Source organism: Bombyx mandarina, chromosome 16 (genome assembly GCF_030267445.1).
Source record: "Bombyx mandarina strain Sakado chromosome 16, ASM3026744v2".
NCBI classification, from domain to species: domain Eukaryota; kingdom Metazoa; phylum Arthropoda; class Insecta; order Lepidoptera; family Bombycidae; genus Bombyx; species Bombyx mandarina.
The window spans coordinates 8046194-8063394 of record NC_143222.1 but is presented as its reverse complement, the minus strand read 5'-3'; the positions used below and the strand labels follow the sequence as shown (position 1 = coordinate 8063394).

At 40.6% G+C, this 17201-nt stretch overlaps 1 protein-coding gene across 4 annotated transcripts; it reads right to left on the bottom strand.

Moving 5' to 3' along the window:
- Positions 1-399: 399 nt before the first annotated feature.
- On the bottom strand, positions 400-16085 carry LOC114244121 (luciferin 4-monooxygenase-like). 4 transcript variants are annotated; one of them, XM_089733885.1, is made up of 12 exons: positions 16046-16085; positions 15536-15700; positions 11997-12204; positions 10492-10696; positions 9561-9683; positions 8598-8772; positions 7960-8094; positions 6641-6769; positions 4709-4792; positions 3769-3915; positions 2393-2558; positions 401-1194 (listed from the first exon to the last, which is right to left on the bottom strand). In XM_089733885.1, the coding sequence occupies exons 2-12, from the start codon at positions 15695-15697 to the stop codon at positions 1064-1066; spliced, it is 1665 nt and encodes a 554-aa protein (XP_089590011.1). In that variant the 5' UTR covers positions 15698-15700; positions 16046-16085; the 3' UTR covers positions 401-1063. The 4 variants fall into 4 exon arrangements, with proteins under 4 accessions (XP_089590012.1, XP_089590011.1, XP_089590009.1 ...); XM_089733883.1 differs by having other exon boundaries at positions 402-1194; positions 15536-15711; XM_089733886.1 differs by lacking the exons at positions 15536-15700; positions 16046-16085 and adding an exon at positions 12272-12508 and having other exon boundaries at positions 400-1194.
- Positions 16086-17201: the final 1116 nt, after the last annotated feature.

Here is a 17201-nt window from a genome sequence, read left to right as displayed (position 1 = left end):
CCGCACGGGTAGGTACCACCACCCTGCCTATTTCTGCCGTGAAGCAGTAATGCGTTTCGGTTCGAAGGGTGGGGCAGCCGTTATAACTATACGGAGACCTTAGAACTTATATCTGAAGGTAGGTGGTGCATTTACGTTGTGGATGTGTATGGACTCCAGTAACCACTTAAAACCAGGTGGGCTGTGAGCTCGTCCACCCCTGTAGGCAATAAAAAAAAAACTAAATATATAGTTTTTAAAACTAAAATAACACGCTTAAATACTCGTAGCATACGGAGCTAGCTATTAATTTTCTTTTCTTTTTGATTCTGTTGATACTGATCAGCATTATTAGAGCGAAATTATAAAATCATTGTACTGTAGTCGATTATTGAAGCACCTGAAATTTTCAAGTTAATCGGACGAATTGATTTCGGTAAAAATGACATTCATGATTCCATTACACGCTTAAGGGTACATGGCGAGGTAAGAAAAGCGTGATAATAAATAAAACATAAACGCTTTGGGTATTTTTTATTGAAGTCAACAACTTAAATTATCGATAGTATCGATAGTATTTATCAATAGTATTTAGTACCACTACTGTAATTTGAAACACGATTAAGCCCAAATGAATGTTGAATGAAAACTCAAAAGTTTATATAAAGTTACTAGAGAATCAGTAAGAATACTTGTCTTTTTGTGCACAAATGATTTATTTTTAATGAAATGAAAATTTAATTAAAGCAATCCTTTTTTCATTACGTAAATTTTGCAAAAGTTAAAAGGGCGCTAAGATTGTGTTTATTCTTGTCTTTTCACTTTTGAATCCTGGTTACACATCCAAGAACATCCGGATTGGATAATAAAATTTAACAATTACTAATGATCGAAATCCATCTGCAATAACTGATACACTATTCTTTATTTATACCCTTTCAGCTTTTGTTTTATCATTGATATTTCCATCTAAAGGTTGATTCTTTTAAAATTTTTTAATTGTAACACAAAATAAATCAATAAAATACTAGTAATCCGTTCCGGCTTCAAAATAAAAATGATAAAGGTAAAATATGTGATTTTTTTATGCTTCCCTCACAGTGTTCATCACTAATTCCTTTATTTTCCTTCTGTCAATTTTAAGTTGAGGAGTCGTCGGCATTTCTTTTAGGAAAATAACTCCGCCTCTCAATTGTTTTTGATCCGAAAGCGAATCTGCAATTTTATAAAATGACACACGTTGTACGTGACAATCTACGATCAAAAGTGTTTTAGGTAAAGAGGCAACGTTTTGACAGAATAAAAGAATGAGTATGGAAATTTGCATCAAACGTTTATGTTAATCTGACTAGGGGACAAATTTAAAACGAGTAGGTGGTACCTACTTAATTTGTGTCAATTTCTTTTTTTTTTGTTTCTTCCCAAGCTGATAGATAGCCTGGAGAGGCTATTTCAGCGTAACCTTAACTAGTAGGTGAGCTCACGGGGCTCAAACCGTCAAGAGCAGTGCTTCGCAGAATCTAGCTCCGGATCGGAAACGCGACCCACTGAGAAGATCCGGCGAGAAACTCAGTGGGCTGTGTCTATGAGTTAATTCACTCGTCGAGCTCTTCGTCGCAAGCGACGGGTTCGACGAGAACGGTGACCGGTGCTTGTGGTACCTAAAAGCACCGTTAATGGATCGGGAGGATCCGTAATGATTTGTGTCAAGCAATTCACAGCGCGCCTTCAATTTTATTTAACATCACATTATTATTGGCTAAAAAGTGTCATCTGCGAAAACCCCGGAATACGTTGTGAGTCACTTCTGAATCTATTTGATCTTTTTCTGTTTGCTCGTGGGTCAGTCGCACTAAACTATTTTTGTTTTTTTTTATTGTATAAGCATTGCACCCGGTGTTAAGTGGTTACTGGAGCCCATAGACATCTACAACGTAAATGCGCCACCCACCTTGAGATATAAGTTCTAAGGACTCAGTATAGTTACAACAGCTGCCCCACCCTTCAAACCGAAACGCATTACTGCTTCACGGCAGAAATAGGCGGGGCGGTGGTACCTATCCGTGTGGACTCCCAAGAGGTCCTACCACCAGTGATTACGCAAATTATAATTTTGCGAGTTTGATTTTTATGATACGATGTTATTCCTTCACCGTGGAAGTCAATCGTGAACTGAACGTCAATTATGTACGTATTTCATTAGAAAAATTGGTTCCCGCCTGCGGGATTCGAACACCGTCGCCTCGCTCGATACGAATGCACCGGACGTCTTATCGCTTAAAATGACTTCGACTACTAATCTCTACTAAACTAATCCTCATGCGATTTATATTCACCACTATGTATCAGTTTTATGACTATATTACACACACTATACGAACATTACTACGGTCATACTGCAATAGTATGATACCTTTAACCAAGTCCTTGATTTCCTGTTCGGTGACGCGATGTCTCTCTTTAAGCACGACACAAGCGCACGGCAGCTCCTCGCGCTGGACGTCCGTGACGCTGGTGACTATAACGTCCAACACACCCGGATGCTGGCGAATGACCTTCTCTATTTCAAGCGGTGATATCTAATAAGCAGTTGATAAGTTTTTTATTACAACGAAAATCACCGGTTACTTAAGGCTGGCTGTAAGTGAATGTCATACAAATATATAATTAAAATGGCTACATTTCTGAGATACGAGTGCTTCGTAGTTGTGTTGAGAATATAAAGCTATGATCCATTCCCGCAAAGCTAGTGTTTGTATGGTGCATGAAGTGTTTGTAAGTTTTAAGTATGAATTGAATCGGAATGATGATTCACGAGTCTAGCTATGATTACCGGGTGGCACGATTGCTTTGTAGCAAATATAGGTGGGATAGTGGTACCCCTATGCGTTTACTGTAGTAATAACAATGTAAGAATACAAAAACTAAATATTCAATTAATACAACTCAATTTTGAAATCGGTTTGTGTCTGTGCAGTTATATATATATAATTATTTTTTAGAATTACTGATGGCTCGCAAGCCTTTCCAGTTTCACCAGGACAGGCGGGCAAGTGCATTGTCTTATCTATACTAATATCTATACTAATATTATAAAGAGGAAAGATTTGTTTGTTTGTTTGTTTGTTTCGAATAGGCTCCGAAACTACTGGACCGATTTGAAAAATTCTTTTTCCATTAGAAGCCGACATTGTCCCTGATGAACATAGGATACTTTTTTCTTTTTTTTTTTTTTTGGTTTCATGTGTGTTTTAATGTTTCCGAAGCGAATCGAGGGCGGGTCGCTAGTTACCTATAAAGAGGAAAGATTTGTTTGTTTGTTTGTATTGAATAGGCTCCGAAACTACTGACCCATTTGAAAAATTTTTTCACTGTTTGGAAGCTACACTATTCCCGAGTGACAAAGGCTATAATCTTTTTTGAAAAAAAAATAGGGATCTTTACTAAAACTCCAATAATGTAACCCAAGGTGTAAAAAAATTACCTAAACTATTCTTTGCATCGCGTGTCCTGCCAAAACTATTGATGATAGAATAAAATAATGTACTACGACTTTGTAGAACACATTATTATTCACAAAACGTGTCGCGACAGCATATGTCTAACTATTATAGTTATGCCGCAATAAGTGTCCTTTTGTTTAAAAAAATAAAACAACGTCAAATATCGTTGAAATTTTTGTTAAAGACCCGAGAGGGGCCGGTGCGGGCCGCTAGTGTTCTATAAAATCCCACGACTACTTTTTTCGAAGTACTGAAGAATCTGCAAAACAATAACTGAATTTCTTACCTTATGATTCTTGTAATGAATCAACAACTTTAGTCGATCTACAAAGTAAAAATTAAAGCGCTCATCCCGGTACATAATATCGCCAGTTTTAAACCAGCCATCTTCTGAAAATGCTTCCTTTGTGCTCTCAGGGTCGTGGCAATATTCCTGTAATTTTTTTTAAAGGAACAGGATAAAAAGCAAGTTTGCAACATCTTATTTCTCAAATCATAGTTAATCTGACTATCTTTATCTATTAAAATAAAAAATTAATGTCTTTTGTGTTCGGCGTACTCGTGTTATTACCCCATAGACACAATCCACTGAGTTTCTCGCCGGATTTTCTCAGTGGGTCGCGATTCCGATCCTGTAGTATACTCAGTGTAGCACTGCTCTTGCTAGGGCTAGTGTTAGCAATTCTCTCAGGTTGAGCCCGTGAGCTCACCTACTGGTCCGGTTGAAGTTGGCTACCCACAATTAGGTAGAGAAAAAAGTACTCGTATCAAGCGATGCGACTGTCGGTGTTCAAATCTCGCAGCCAGTTATTAATTATTGTAAGAAACTAAGTTTTTAATGCACGTTCACGAAAGATCGCTGCGATTTGAGTAATTACGTTACTACCCTACCACCAGGGGGTTTTGTGGGCCCGCATGGATAGTCTTCACTACCCTGCCTATTTCTGCCGCGAATGAATGCGTATTGCTGTGCAGGGTGGGGCAGCCGCTGTACTGTAAAATTGAGACTTAGAACTCATATCCGAACGTGGGTGGTGGCACTTATCTTGTTGATGACTTTGGGCTCAGGTGACCACAGAACAACAGGCTGTGAGCTCAGTTACCCAACCAAGCAATAAAAAATAAAATAAAACTCCACGGATTTTTCTGTCTTCTTAGAGAAAACTAATTCTACTATTGCCAGGTTTGACTTTTATCTTTTAAGATGCTGGACATTCTTACATTACCTTAAATATGGCGGGTCCCTTCAACCATAATTCACCCTGTACGTTGGGCTCTAATATGTCTTTTTGCGTTTCGATGTCAATCAACTGGGAAGTACAAAAATTGCAGTATTAAAATATGAATAATTTAGGAAATGTTAAATACCTCACAGTCATTGTCCAAAATAGATATTAGAACGGGAGTAAGTCAATAACCACCAATGTCCAAAAGAGATATGAGGATGTATGACATTTTTCGCCATGTTTCAGTTGTTTTACTATATAATTATTAAGACTTCGATCTGTGTGCTTAGTGTGTTGTGAGTTTTTGAACGTTCTCGATATCGTAAAAGTTAACTCAAATTTGTATGCATTTGGAACAGTGCCGAAGTTTAACGCCATTTAGAACGTTAAAAACTCACACTGAGCACACTGATGTCTCGGAGTGAATGGGAGAATTCACGTTGTCTAGTGGACTCCAGTTAAATAAATAAAAAAAAAAGTAGCTACCAGCACTCTACCGCGCTGCCGAGGAGTAAATAGATCGACCGGTTGGCGGTATGTCGCGTCCCGACCCGGCAGGCTGGTTCTGGTCCAGCGGGGTATTATTCCGGGACACCAGCAGCACCGTCTGGGCGGCCTGACGGGCTGCCGTACCGAAACGGCCGACGTTTCAGAGCCTTCGATTCGCCTCGAAGGCTCCGTCGGCTGGGCGTCCTTGGGGTGAGCCGCGCCGTCTGGTTGTAGTGTTGACCGCGGTAACCCCCCTACCTCATCCGGGTTCTGGCCTCGGAGGGGATCGGACGTCGGGTGTAAGAGTGCAGGGGAGTCGTTTAGTGGGTGGGCCCTAAAATCCTTGGGCCCGCGGTCTGCTCATAACACCATGCAGATCGTTGAGTCTCACATACCCCGCGCGCCCCTTATGCACGGGGACCTAGTAGGAGATTCGGCCCTCGGCCCGAAAAAAAAAAAAAGGTTTGTAGCAAATGGATAGCCACAATAAATGCTTACCTAGTAGTTTTTCGTCATCCTACCTTCTACAGAGATACAACTTATTATGTCTCCTCCTCCTTGCGTCGTATTCCTCATTTCTGAGGGTCGTGACCACCCTTTTGTATCACCTTCGCACGCACGATCTTTCTCCATCCATTCTTGTCTCTGTATCAAGAGCGGTGCAGATCTGGTCGGACCAACGTATTGGGCTGCGCCCCCGAGGTCTTTTCCCATCTACCTTACCAGTCACGATGAGCCTCTCGAGATTGCTACCATCCTTCCGTGCAATGTGACCAAAGTATTCAAGGACTCTGCGAAGACACTCGGATGACAGCCGCGAGGAGATTTTGAGTTCTTGTAAGATTGATACGTTGGTCCGAAATGCTGTCCACGGAATACGCAGCACCTTTCTCCAGCACCACATCTCAAAGGCGTCAATGCGTCTGCGGTCTGCAGATTTCAGTGGCCAGGTCTTCAGCGCCATACGAAAAAATCGAGAAGACTAGAGTTTGTACCAGTTTGGTTTTGGTTTTTACGGATATGTTGCGATCTCTCCAGATTTTTCCGAGCTGAGTCATGGCACTCTTAGCCATACCAATTCTCCGGCGCACTTCCTTCTCGCACGAGCCATTGTTACTGATGTTGGAACCCAGGTAGTTAAAATTGTCCACTATTTCTAGGTCTAATGCGCCAGTGAGTTCCCATTTTCCAGACCTATCCACCACCATAACTTTGGTTTTGGACTTGTTTATGGAAAGTTAAAGGAAAGTTATTATGTCTACAGTGTTAATAAAAGCCTAAATCTTTTATTACCAGCATTAGACGTTTATTGAGGTTTCCGAACGTTTTTATTATTTTTATTATGACATTGATAGATTTCATTTAATATAATAACGCATCACTAAGTTTCTGATGGACCTGAAATTTCATTACAAAGTTTAAAGTTATACGCTAGGAACTTACGCGATAGTTAAATGTTCCAACGGGTTGTCCAATAGATCCAAGAGGATGCGAACGATTCATAAAGACACGGCCTCCTCCAGCCTCACTCAGTCCGTAACCAATCGATATTTCTGCGTGTGGCAAGGATTTCTGTGAGTGAAAATTAAAACATAAATAGGTGAAAATTTTATGTAGATTGCTCTAAGCGAAAATCTTCGACACGGTATTTCTCAGGGTGATCTCAGTCTTCTCGAGTTTCACCAATGTTCGATATATTTCTGTAGCGAAAGATTCACCTGTGACAGTTTTTAGACCGATATATTTATTCTACTATAATGAGATTCGTTTGGATCTGTTGTCCGTATGAACACAGTACTGAGCAGATCGTTGGCCATTGCCTAGTAATGGAGACTTGTCCATTGGACACAACCCATTGAGTTTCTCGCCTGATCTTCTCAGTTTCTGGATCTTTCTCAGGATCTTCACTGATTCGGTGGTATGTTCAGCAAAGCCTTGATCTTGATAAGGTCAGTGTTAGCAATTCTTTCAGGTTGAGCTGTGAGCTCACCTACCGTTCCTTGAGTAGCTAGAATTACTGGTGGTAGGACCTCTTCTGAGTCCGCACGGGTAGGTACCATCGCCTCGTCTATTTCTGCCGTGAAGCAGTAATGCGTTTCGGTTTGAAGGGTGGGGCAGCCGTTGTATTTATACTGAGATCTTAGAACTTATATCTCAAGGTGTGTGGCGCATTTACGTTGTATATGTCTATGGGCTCCAGTAATCACTTAACACCAGGTGGGCTGCGAGCTCGTCCACACAACTAAGCAATAAAAAATAAATAAAAAAATAGCTTGGTTCGGCATTCTACCCGAAAAAAAAAAGGCTCCCCAATGATCTGGATTCGACGAGCAACGCGCCGCCCTCGTCGTGGTCATAGGAGAGGACCTCTCGCTGCCGCACGTCGTGGCTACGATGCTCGGCAGCGACGCGTCCTGGAAGGCGATGCTCGACTTCTGCGAGTCCACCATTTCGCAGAAGGAGGCGGCCGAGCGAGAGAGGGAGAGCTCTTCCCTTTCCGCACCGATCCGTCGCCGTCGAGCCGGGGGCCGGAGGCGGGAATACGCCCGTACGTCCCGGCCCCTGTAGGTAGTGGCCTCCCCCGGTGAAGGTCAAGGGGCGATGTGGGGGGCTGAGGCCGCGCGGCGCGCTACCAGCACTAAGTGCTCGTGTAACTTTCAAACGTTAAACGGACCAAGAAACCGTATCTAGAAATATCTACTACCAGGCGTTAAGGAGTCATTTTATGTTAAAGTTTTAACAAAAATATGTACTTTACTTACCATTAAATACTCTAAAATGTTTGTTGTTATGGCACAACCACCGAGACGGATATGTTTAAAGCTGTTGAAGTCACATCTGTCTTTGTTTTCCAAAAGCATTAACATGAAGGGTGGCGTTGTGCTTAAAGACGATGGCTGTAAATGTGAAAATATAAATATCGACCAAAGAACTCCTGTTTTTAGGGAGCGGCTTAACTGTGCCTCTGGTATCGCTGATGTCCATGAACAACTGTGACCACTGGTAGTAGGACCCCTCGTGAGTCCGCACGGGTGGGTACCACCTTGCCTATTTCTGCCGTGAAGCAGTAATGCATTTCGGTTTGAAGGGTGGGGCAGCCGTTGTAACTATACTTGAGACCTTAGAACTTATGTCTCAAGATGGGTGGCGCATTTACGTTGTGGATGTCTAAGGGCTCCAGTAACCACTTAACACCAGGTGGGCTGTGAGCTCGTCTACCCATCTAAGCAATATTTTTTTTTTATCGATTTTTATTTCTTAATTTCATTAATAATCAAATGTAAATGCTTATCTACAAATAATAAAATTCCGTTATCAGGTCTGGCAATTAACTGTATTTAAAATATGTTCAAAGCTAATAATAATAAAAAAAAGTGGAGGTGACTTATAGACTAAGTACCTTATATTTATTAATAAGTTCACAAATGTGTTCTATAGTTGTTGGTTTTGATGATTGAATTCTTTTGTATCTCAGTATCGATGAGGACAAAACATATAAGGTAGTTGAAATCCAATTCAGCGGTGTTATTATTAACAACGACTTTATAGGCGCGGAGAACCTTCCAAAGTTTGTCCTGGAATAGTATGTTAATTTACAAAATGCAATCTATGAAACTTCCGGATGACTTAGGAGCTTATTGTGCTCTTTTTCTGGTCCGTAGACGAACTCTAGATTCCCCCGGCATGAACTCCGTAGACATTAAAACGTAATTGCGGTTATAAATGCTAAAATACGAAGTCGCAATTTCAATGAACAATAATAACAGGAGACAAGTAAGTCACACAGGGGCCCCTTATTTGGATTCCCTGTAGTATAACAACGAGAGACTTCCTTATAAGGGGAAAAAAAAATTTCATCAGCTCGGTAGAAAATATTTTTATATTTGAATCATGGTTTGCTCCGTAACAGAAATAGGCAGAACGATAGTGCGGACTTGTCTGGAATCGCAGCATTCCTTTACTAGTCATGAGTCAGTTTTTTTTTTTTTTTTATAATTGTCATTTCCGATTTTAAGGGTGGGGTAATCGTTACCTGTACAACAATTGTACGAATAAATAATAAGTCTTTTTTCGTAGATAAAAGTCGATAAAATGACACCATTTATTTTATAAATATCTATGAGTTCCTACAAATAGTTAACAATAGGTGAGGCGTGAACGCTTCTGCCTTACTAGGAAAAAAAATGCGGTCCGGGAACCCCTCTAAAGAACGATTAGACAATAGGCCGAACATAATTCTGGTCTGCTCGAATCTCTATGTTAGGACAAACACACTCTCACACTTTGGCAAACAATAGAAAGAGGCATATATAAACATTTTAGATACAATTTTTAAATACTTGAACGGTCAAATCATACTTACCGATTAAAAGTAATTGATATGACTAAATTTTTTTGCGTAAGAGCAACGCGCTTTGGCGCTCCAGTAGTTCCACTTGTTTCAATTATCAAAGCAATTGTTTCTTCGGGATCAAAATCTGTTGGCCTAAAAATCATGCCCAAATTAGGAAAAATCTGTGAGTTAGGCAGGCACGTATTCTGAGTCTTACAAGTTTGAGTGTGTGGTTAGACAGGAAACCTTAACATCACTCCTCCTCTTTAATCTTCGGATGGATTCTTTGCATGATTGATGAACTCAGCAAAACTAAGATAAGGTTTTCAATAGATGTATCCTGCATTAATAATTTCCACTAATAAATAAATAAATAAACAAATACTCATATCCATAAATAGACTGTTACCAAACAGCAGATATTTTTGGTAATTTTTTTTGGGTAGGAGGCTGAACCTCATCCATGAGGTTTCCGCTTAGGGGGCATGCGTGGTACGTGGGTGTTGACGGTCCGCAAATGTCGGAAGCGGACCGCCAACCCGGTTCAAGGAAGCTTTTAAGGCTTCTCTTACACTCTCACCTAACGTCCGATCTCCGCCCGGGGTTAGAGCCCCGGCAGTAAGGGGAACCAGCCGTCAACATTACGTCCAGAGTCTCGACGCCATCCCAAGGATGCTCGACCGACGGGTTGTCAACGCGATCGTCTACTATCAACGACGCCGATCTCCGTGGTATGGCGGTCTGTAGGGTCGCTCGGTTTATTTAAATTGGTTTAATTGTTCTTTGAATTGTTCTTTGAATCGCGTGGCGTTTATTTTCGTCTCCCAATTACTTTTGGACAGTAAATAATTAGAACAAATAGAGCAGAAAAGGTCCCTTTATCATTACTATGACTGAAATTGAAGTGGCCCGAGTCTTATGGTCGCAAAAGGCCAGGAATAGAAACATAAAATCTACTCACTTGAAGCTTCCAATCGATGCATCGCTACCAAAACCAGTCATCAATTCAGAAAAAGTCAAAACGTCCTTATGATCATTATCATCGAAGGTAAGTAATTTTATATCGTGCTCATAAAACTCCAGTGCATTTTTTACGTTAACAAGATTCCTGTTCTGACAAAATATAGCTTTTGGTTGGAACGAAGCGAACATTTGTGCAAGTGCATCTGGAGATAAAAAAAAAACACTTTATTTGAACTTGCTTACATTCAACTTATTCATTCCGCTTGGTGCGGGCACTGGTGTTTCTCATATGCCACTACGGGGCGGAGGCATGGTGCATGAAAAGCCGCTATAGCAAAAAGATCGATGCCTTTGAAATGTGGGTGTGGCGGAGATTGCTACGAATACCGTGGACTGCCATGAGAACTAACGAGTCCATTCTTAGGGAGCTAAACATCCGGAAAAGCGCACCGTGGGGAGAACACAAACCAGATGGTCGGATCTAAAATTCAACTTTAGCTTCAACTCAAGCTGTTTCTGCAGCTTTGAAGCACAAAAATCACTATTTTTTAAGTTGGTTACTTGTGTTCACGTTTGGTAATCTTTGAGCGTTGCAATGACATTGAGATATTGCTATGTGAAAAAGTTGCTTTTCGTTGCAAATGGTTTTTAAACTACACTCATGTTTATGTCATATATTCAAAACAGATCTTCACAACACTTTTTTAACTGGTGGTAGAACCTCTTGTGAGTCTGCACGGGTAGGCGCCACCGCTCTGCCTATTTTTGCCGTGAAGCAGTGATGCGTTTCGGTTTGAAGGATGGTGCAGCCGTTGTAACTATACTGAGACCCTGAAACTTATATCTCAAGGTTGGTGGCGCATTTGTGTTGTAGATGTCTATGGGCTCCAGCAACCACTTAACACCAAGTGGGCTGTGGGCTCGTCCAACCATCTAAGCAATAAATAAATAAAACTTATATAATATTTTCCTAGTTTATTTATTCTTCGTTAATGCGACCCATTTAGTCGTTCTCTGAAGGATATACCGAAGCAGAAGGAAGGATGTATTAATTATGTAGAAAGTTGCTTTTCGTTGCAAATGCACTCATGTTTATGTATATTCAAAACAGATCTTCACAATTCTAATAAAACATTTTCCTAATTTATTTATTTTTCGTTATGGCGACCCATTTAGTTGTTCTCTGAAGGATATACCGAAGCAGAAGGAAGGATGTATTCTTTCTTAATATTTGTAATGGTCAGAATAGTTCATCACCCTTCCAACAGTAAACGTATATCAGTTTCTCATAGATGCACAGAATTGATCCAATTGATCCTTTTCAAACCGGAACTAGTTGCTTGCTTGGCTGCGGAATGCAGGATCGTGGAACCCAAACGAGCAGGTGCTTGACGTAAGTCGAAATGTAATTGACTATTTATAAATAAAAACTAATACAAAATCGTGCGCTTTAGTCAAAATGTATGTACGTGTACGAAAAATACGTTTATAGTAGGTACTTACTGACTGTCATCTTCATACTGACATTATAAATTATAATTCCTAAGTACAAGGCAGCGTATAGTGGTATTGTCAAGTCCAAATGATTGTATCCCATAAGGACGATGACGTCACCTTTCTTTAGTCCCAGCTCGGTCAAGGAAACGGCACACTGTATTGACCTTTCCAACACTGACTTCTTTGTTTCCGATTGATCTGTCGCTCCGTCGATCTGAAAATGATTTCATTTTTTTGAATCAAGCAGCAAAATCACATTCTTATAAAACGCTTTTGTTAACCTGGCTTGTGTCTGTAACTTAACCTTTGTTACGGAACCTGGCTTGTGTCTGTAACCTTTGTTACGGAACGGGTTTAACTTCATTTCTAACCAACTTCAAGACGTCCGATTAACTTGAGTATTTGTACTCGCATGACAAAACAATCATATTATAAATTTGGCTTATAGTTCTATTCAGTCATTTTAGGCTAAATTAGGTGAATTCCACTCTCAAATAATCACTGAACCGGACAGTTTTCTCCTTCAAATGCTGCAGAAAGATTGAATTTAAAGTAATAGTTAATAAAAAACGATAATTGTATATTGAGCAAAAAATAAACTTAATATTACGAGTTTTTGATAGGGACTACCGGTTGACCTCAGATAATTCTTTAACCGCGCGCTCTCCGCCCTCTATCTCGAAAACAGTTCAAGGCAGAGAGAATATCTATACTAATATTATAAAGAGGAAAGATTTGTTTGTTTGTTTGTTTCGAATAAGCTCCGAAACTACTGGACCGATTTGAAAAATTCTTTTTCCATTAGAAGCCGACATTGTCCCTGATGAACATAGGCTACTTTTTTTTTATTTTATTTTTTTGGTTTCATGTGTGTTTTAATGTTTCCGAAGCGAAGCGAGGGCGGGTCGCTAGTTAAATATAAGAGTTGTAGAGAATTTAATTATCTACACTATTGACACTAAATACAAATAACGTAAAACTCATAGAAAACGAGATATTCGCAAAAAAAATTAAATCGATTTTGTGACTTTTGACTCCTGACTTTAAAACTTGTGAAATTCCAATTATACGTGAATTTTGAGAATAGTTTTAGGATGCCAAAATACAAGTTATTATGTGGTATTTATTATACCGGGTATGTCAATTTTCCGAGGTCAAGCCCCTATTGACTGAACTATTAGCACCCGAAACAAGTGTCGCCAGGATAAAAAAATACTTTTTAATTCGGCCTTTTTTATTGCTTAGATGAGTGTAAGCTTGTTAGATAGACATCAGCAACGTAAATGCCATCTTGAGACATGAGTTCTAAATCTCAGTTCTATAATACAACTGCCACCCCATCCTTCAAACCGGAACGCATTACTGCTACGCGGCAGAAATAGGCTGGGCGATAATAACCACCCGGGCGAGTTCACAAGATGCCCGGTATTTATACAAATTATAATATTTTCGGGTTTATTACACAATGTTATGTTGTCGCAGTCCCGTCATTCGATATGAGTAGATTATTTTCCCGTGGACTTTCCGCAGAAAGCTTAGAAGATTTCATTCAAATCACAACACCTAAATGCTACAAGGTCTAAAGTGGTCGTCGTGGCCTAACGGATAAGACGTCCGGTGCATTCGTGTTGAAGCGATGCACCGGTGTTCGAATCCCGCAGGCGGGTACCAATTTTTCTAATGAAATACGTACTCAACAAATGTTCACGATTGACTTCCACGGTGAAGGAATAACATCGTGTAATAAAAATGAAACCCGCAAAATTATAATTTGCGTAATTACTGGTGGTAGGACCTCTTGTGAGTCCGCACGGGTAGGTACCACCGCCCCGCCTATTTCTGCCGTGAAGCAGTAATGCGTTTCGGTTTGAAGGGTGGGGCAGCCGTTGTGACTATACTGAGACCTTAGAACTATATCTCAAGGTGTGTGGCGCATTTACGTTGTAGATGTCTATGGGCTCCAGTAACCACTAACATCAGGTGGGCTGTGAGCTCGTCCACACAGGTAAGCAATAAAAAAAAAAAAAAAAAAAAAGACCAATCGAGCAAGATTTACGAATACAACCCAAAAACAAATTAGTCAAGCTGCTTTTGCTCTCATCATTCCAACTATTCATGAGAAAAATAATACCATAGTAATTTTTTTTATTGCTTAGATTTATGGACGACCTCACAGCCCACCTGGTGTTAAGTGGTTAATGGAGCCCATAGACATCTACAACGTAAATGCGCCACCCACCTTGAGATATAAGCAGGGTGGTGGTACCTACCCGTGCGGACTTACAAGAGGTCCTACCACCAGTAATAATTAAACAAAAATGTGTAGTTTAATTCGATGTTGTACTTTCTGCTCAATGTGTAATAATACATATTTACGTTAACTTTTGTTAAGAATGGACACGACTATTTCAAACTAATTAAGATAAACAAACTACCATAATAACGAAACAAACAGACAACATTTCGAATGATAATGCCACTATAAATGATAACACGCGTTCAAGAGCAAGATGTTTCCTAATAATTGTCCCCTAAATAAGTATAAGGTCTAACTATTGCGTACATACTTTTTATTATCTTATCTTTTAAATGCTTAGTTTGCGCCTATTGATATAATGCCGTGTCTCGGGTCGTTAGTCCGACGGTCGCCCAATCTTCACAAATCATGGGTTTGCATATCACTCCATCCTTTCATATTAAATAGTGTAAGAGCTTAAAGATTTTTTAATGAGCTCTGTTAATGTGATTAGTGCGAGGTTTTTAACTATCTCGATAGCGGTAAAGTTAGTCAAGCTTAGTATGCAGTTGGAACAGCGCCTCTAGCGGCAAACGTAGGCAATTTTTTTTTTTTTCCCTACCTAAGCTGAGACCCTGGAGAGGCTATTTCAGCGTAACCCTAACGTTTGTAGGTGAGCTCACGGGGCTCAAACCTGATGACGTTGCTAACACGAACCCTAGCAAGAGTCGTGCTTCGCAGAATCTACCACCGGATCGGAAACGCGACCCACTGAGAAGATCCGGCGAGAAACTCAGTGGGCTGTGTCTGAGAGTTAATTTACTCGTCGAGCCCTTGCTTGAAGTACCTAAAAGCACCGTTAGTGGATCGGGAGGATCCGAGATGACGTGTTTTGGGCGACGTCGACTGGTGTTCGAATCTCGCTGGCGGGTACCAATTTTTCTAATGAAATACGTACTCAACAAATGTTCACGATTGACTTCCACGGTGAAGGAATAACATCGTGCAATAAAAATCAAACCCGCAAAATTATAATTTGCGTTAAATTATAATTACTGGTGGTAGGACCTCTTGAGTCCGCATGGGTAGGTACCACTGCCTCGCCTATTTCTGCCGTGAAGCAGTAATGCGTTTCGGTTTGAAGGGTGGGGCAGCCGTTGTGACTATACTGAGACCTTAGAACTATATCTCAAGGTGTGTGGCGCATTTACGTTGTAGATGTCTATGGGCTCCAGTAACCACTTAACACCAGGTGGGCTGTGAGCTCGTCCACACATCTAAGCAATAAAAATAAAATAAAAAGAAATACCTGCAAAACGAAATCCGGGTCATCTTTTAAGCCCTGCAATATCAATTTGCCGAGGTGATATCGATCAGTCGGGATACCGGTCTGAGCGACGATTCGTGAGGACAGATCATCAGCAAACCCATTGACGTTGTCCATAGAATGTATGTACGGAATAAACGCCATTTCCTGAAAGTTTTCTAAGAAACGATACCTTACATAGTCGGCATGAAAGCACAGGGGATATTTATAATTTTGACAAATAGAATCGAGTAATTTCAAATACAATTAGTTCTTATATATCGTAATCTATTTAAGCAATTTTAAGATACAATTCTCTTATTGCATCAATAAATTATTGATAATGATGATGAAAACACTAATAGGCATAAAGCCGTGCACAGCACATTTCTGCTACAGCTATAATGCTAAGTTTAACAATTACTCAATAAACATATTCTACAAAACGTATCAAACTTAAAAATGAATTTAAAAATAATCCAATTAAAATAAAATAGTTCACAGATAACCTACTTCTCTATCACTGCCGTGTTAATATTGTCACGCTCAAATCACTTCTACAAAGTGGTTTCAAATTTGTTATTCTAATATCATTCATGTGTTAAGCGTGCGTAAGATAAAAAGTAACGTTTTATCAGCGTCGTAGTTGCAAAGCAAGCAAAAAACAAATAATTTTTTACAGCAGGAAAATTGGTCACAAGTGTTACGTAAAGTCGATAATATCAATTCTTTTCTTTGCGAGGATGTGGGATTGAGGTGTTCGCTTCGAGCAACGTTAGGACATCGTTAGACATCAACCCAGTGAAAAGCACAGCGGTGCTATTTCAATGGGGAATACCACGAATTTACCTCCCGCGTTAGGAGGAAAATCTCACACCCCCGATCACCATCACTGTATGAGCGTCTGCTCTACAAACGCCTCAGAGACTTCGACTCATCCAAGGGCATTCTCATCGATGAACAATTCGGATTCCATACAAATCACTCATGCGTCACTTGTGTCTGAAGTGGAGAACTCTCTGGGGCGAGTCTCCAAATGGGGTGAATTGAACTTGGTTCAATTCAACCCGTTAAAGACACAAGTTTGCGCGTTCACTGCGAAGAAGGACCCCTTTGTCATGGCGCCGCAATTTCAAGGAGTATCCCTGCAACCTTCCGAGAGTATCGGGATACTTGGGGTCGACATTTCGAGCGATGTCCAGTTTCGGAGTCATTTGGAAGGCAAAGCCAAGTTGGCGTCCAAAATTCTGGGAGTCCTCAACAGAGCGAAGCGGTACTTCACGCCTGGACAAAGGCTTCTGCTTTATAAAGCACAAGTCCGGCCTCGCGTGGAGTACTGCTCCCATCTCTAGGCCGGGGCTCCCAAATACCAGCTTCTTCCTTTTGACTCCATACAGAAGAGGGCCGTTCGGATTGTCGATAATCCCATTCTCACGGATCGTTTGGATCCTCTGGGTCTGCGGAGGGACTTCGGTTCCCTCTGTATTTTGTACCGTATGTTCCATGGGGAGTGCTCTGAGGAATTGTTCGAGATGATACCGGCATCTCGTTTTTACCATCGCACCGCCCACCACCGGAGTAGAGTTCATCCATAATACCTGGAGCCACTGCGGTCATCCACAGTGCGTTTCCAGAGGTCATTTTTTCCACGTACCATCCGGCTATGGAA

Excerpts from the sequence above, each read along its gene's own strand:
- LOC114244121 (XM_089733885.1), bottom strand. The coding sequence starts at position 15,697 with ATGGCGTTTATTCCGTACATACATTCTATGGACAACGTCAATGGGTTT. Across the intron at positions 8,095-8,597 it reads AACTTATTAATAAATATAAG|CCATCGTCTTTAAGCACAAC; the intron begins GTACTTAGTCTA and ends TCACATTTACAG. Across the intron at positions 3,916-4,708 it reads AGGGACCCGCCATATTTAAG|GAATATTGCCACGACCCTGA; the intron begins GTAATGTAAGAA and ends AAAAAATTACAG.